This window comes from Glycine max, chromosome 11 (genome assembly GCF_000004515.6).
Source record: "Glycine max cultivar Williams 82 chromosome 11, Glycine_max_v4.0, whole genome shotgun sequence".
Taxonomy (NCBI): Eukaryota; Viridiplantae; Streptophyta; class Magnoliopsida; order Fabales; family Fabaceae; genus Glycine; species Glycine max.
In genome coordinates this window covers 10,376,661-10,378,376 of record NC_038247.2, presented here as the reverse complement: position 1 = coordinate 10,378,376, position 1,716 = coordinate 10,376,661, and the positions used below count along the sequence as shown (strand labels likewise).

The 1,716-nt window shown below is 36.2% G+C and overlaps 1 protein-coding gene across 1 annotated transcript in view; it reads left to right on the top strand.

Annotated features, from left to right (window-relative positions):
• The first annotated feature begins 279 nt into the window (after positions 1 to 279).
• Positions 280 to 1,716, top strand: part of LOC106795173 (pumilio homolog 2) — a 7,221-nt gene continuing 5,784 nt past the window's right edge. The window contains exon 1 of the mRNA XM_041006723.1: positions 280 to 1,482. Coding sequence (XP_040862657.1) covers positions 838 to 1,482 — 645 coding nt within the window. The 5' untranslated portion in view covers positions 280 to 837. The remainder of the gene's footprint in view (positions 1,483 to 1,716) is intronic.

Genomic DNA, 1,716 nt, shown 5'->3' with positions numbered 1-1,716 from the left:
ATTAATTATATTTTAATTTAAATAATATATATAATTTTGAACTAATTAGTTTATATTTTTAAAAATTATAATAATCAAATGTTTGATATTATATATATTATTATGGATATATATGATTTGACAAAAAATATATAAAATATTTTCTGGAATGTTATTTTTTTAATAACAAACAATATATAAGAGAACTTACAATAATCAATTGGCACGTGCTATCCTAACAAGTGAGCTATTCCCGTTGATAAATATTCCTACGTAAGATTATGTAGGATTATCAAGAAACTATAAAATTCCAATATACCAAAACGGCCCTTAAGGGTTTTGTAAGAAGCAGTCGCCGCCACATTGATTTCCCTTCGTTTTTTTTTTAATCTCAGTGCACCATTCCTCCCTCACTGTGTCTTGTTCTCTCGCTGTTCTTTCCGCGTTAATTTTGTTCTTGTGTGTGTATATATATATTATCCTTTGGAAAAACATGTCATAGGAATTTATTGTCTATAATCATGGAGACCAATTCTGGGGAACTTAGAGTGAATTTCTCAATCTCATTTTTTACTTGATTCTTGGGCTGGTTTTGTTTCAGCTTCAGAAGTGACTTCAGTGCAGTTTTTACGAGGAAAGTTTATTGTTTTTCTTTTTCTTTTTTTGCAGTAACTGCTAGTTAGAATTTTCTGAAGTTGTTAATATGGGGTGTGGCGGTTTACGCTCTGGGATAAGAAAAGATTGAGTTTTTGTGTAGTATTCCGGGTTAGGGTTTGATTTCTGCTGGTGGGTAGTGATTAGTATTAGCTATATGTGTTTGAGGATTGGTGGGTGGTGATCAAATTGTGATTTTGAAAAATGTTGTCTGAATTGGGAAGAAGACCTATGCTTGGGAGTAACGAGGGTTCTTTTGGTGATGAATTGGAGAAGGAGATCGGGATGTTGCTTCGTGAGCAACGCAGACAAGATGCTGATGATCGTGAACGAGAGCTTAATATTTATAGGAGTGGATCAGCGCCTCCAACTGTGGAGGGTTCTTTAAGTGCTGTTGGGGGATTTTTTGGTGGTGCTGCCGGTGCTCCTGCCACTGGTGCTCCTGTCGCTTTTTTGGAGTTTCAAGGGACTAAGGATGTGAATGGGATTACTTCTGAGGAAGAGGTTAGGTCTGATCCAGCGTATCTTTCATACTACTACTCCAATGTGAATTTGAACCCTAGGCTGCCACCTCCTTTGCTGTCAAAGGAGGATTGGAGGTTTCAACAAAGACTTAAAGGTGGAGCTTCAGCTCTAGGTGGAATTGGAGATAGGAGGAAAGTGAACAGAACTGATGATAATGGTGGAAGATTGCTTTTTTCTACCCCACCAGGTTTTAACATGAGGAAACAAGAGAGTGAGGTGGATAATGAAAAAACAAAAGGTTCGGCCGAGTGGGGTGGTGATGGACTGATTGGTTTGCCTGGACTAGGGCTTAGCAAACAAAAGAGCTTTGTGGAAATTTTTCAGGTGGCTTGCTTCTTCTTTCATTGATTGGCTAATTGACTCAGTGATGCATCTGTTTCTATTTTTCCTGTATTGTGTGACTTGGCATTTTATATTTTCATTTCATCGGTAACATGATTAATTGATGCATATGTTGTGAGGTTGCATATGATCTCGTTGTATTATTTTATGCTAAGAATTGATTTTTATGTTCTGATTTGTGGCATTGTTTCAAAATTTTGATTAATGATTGTAATT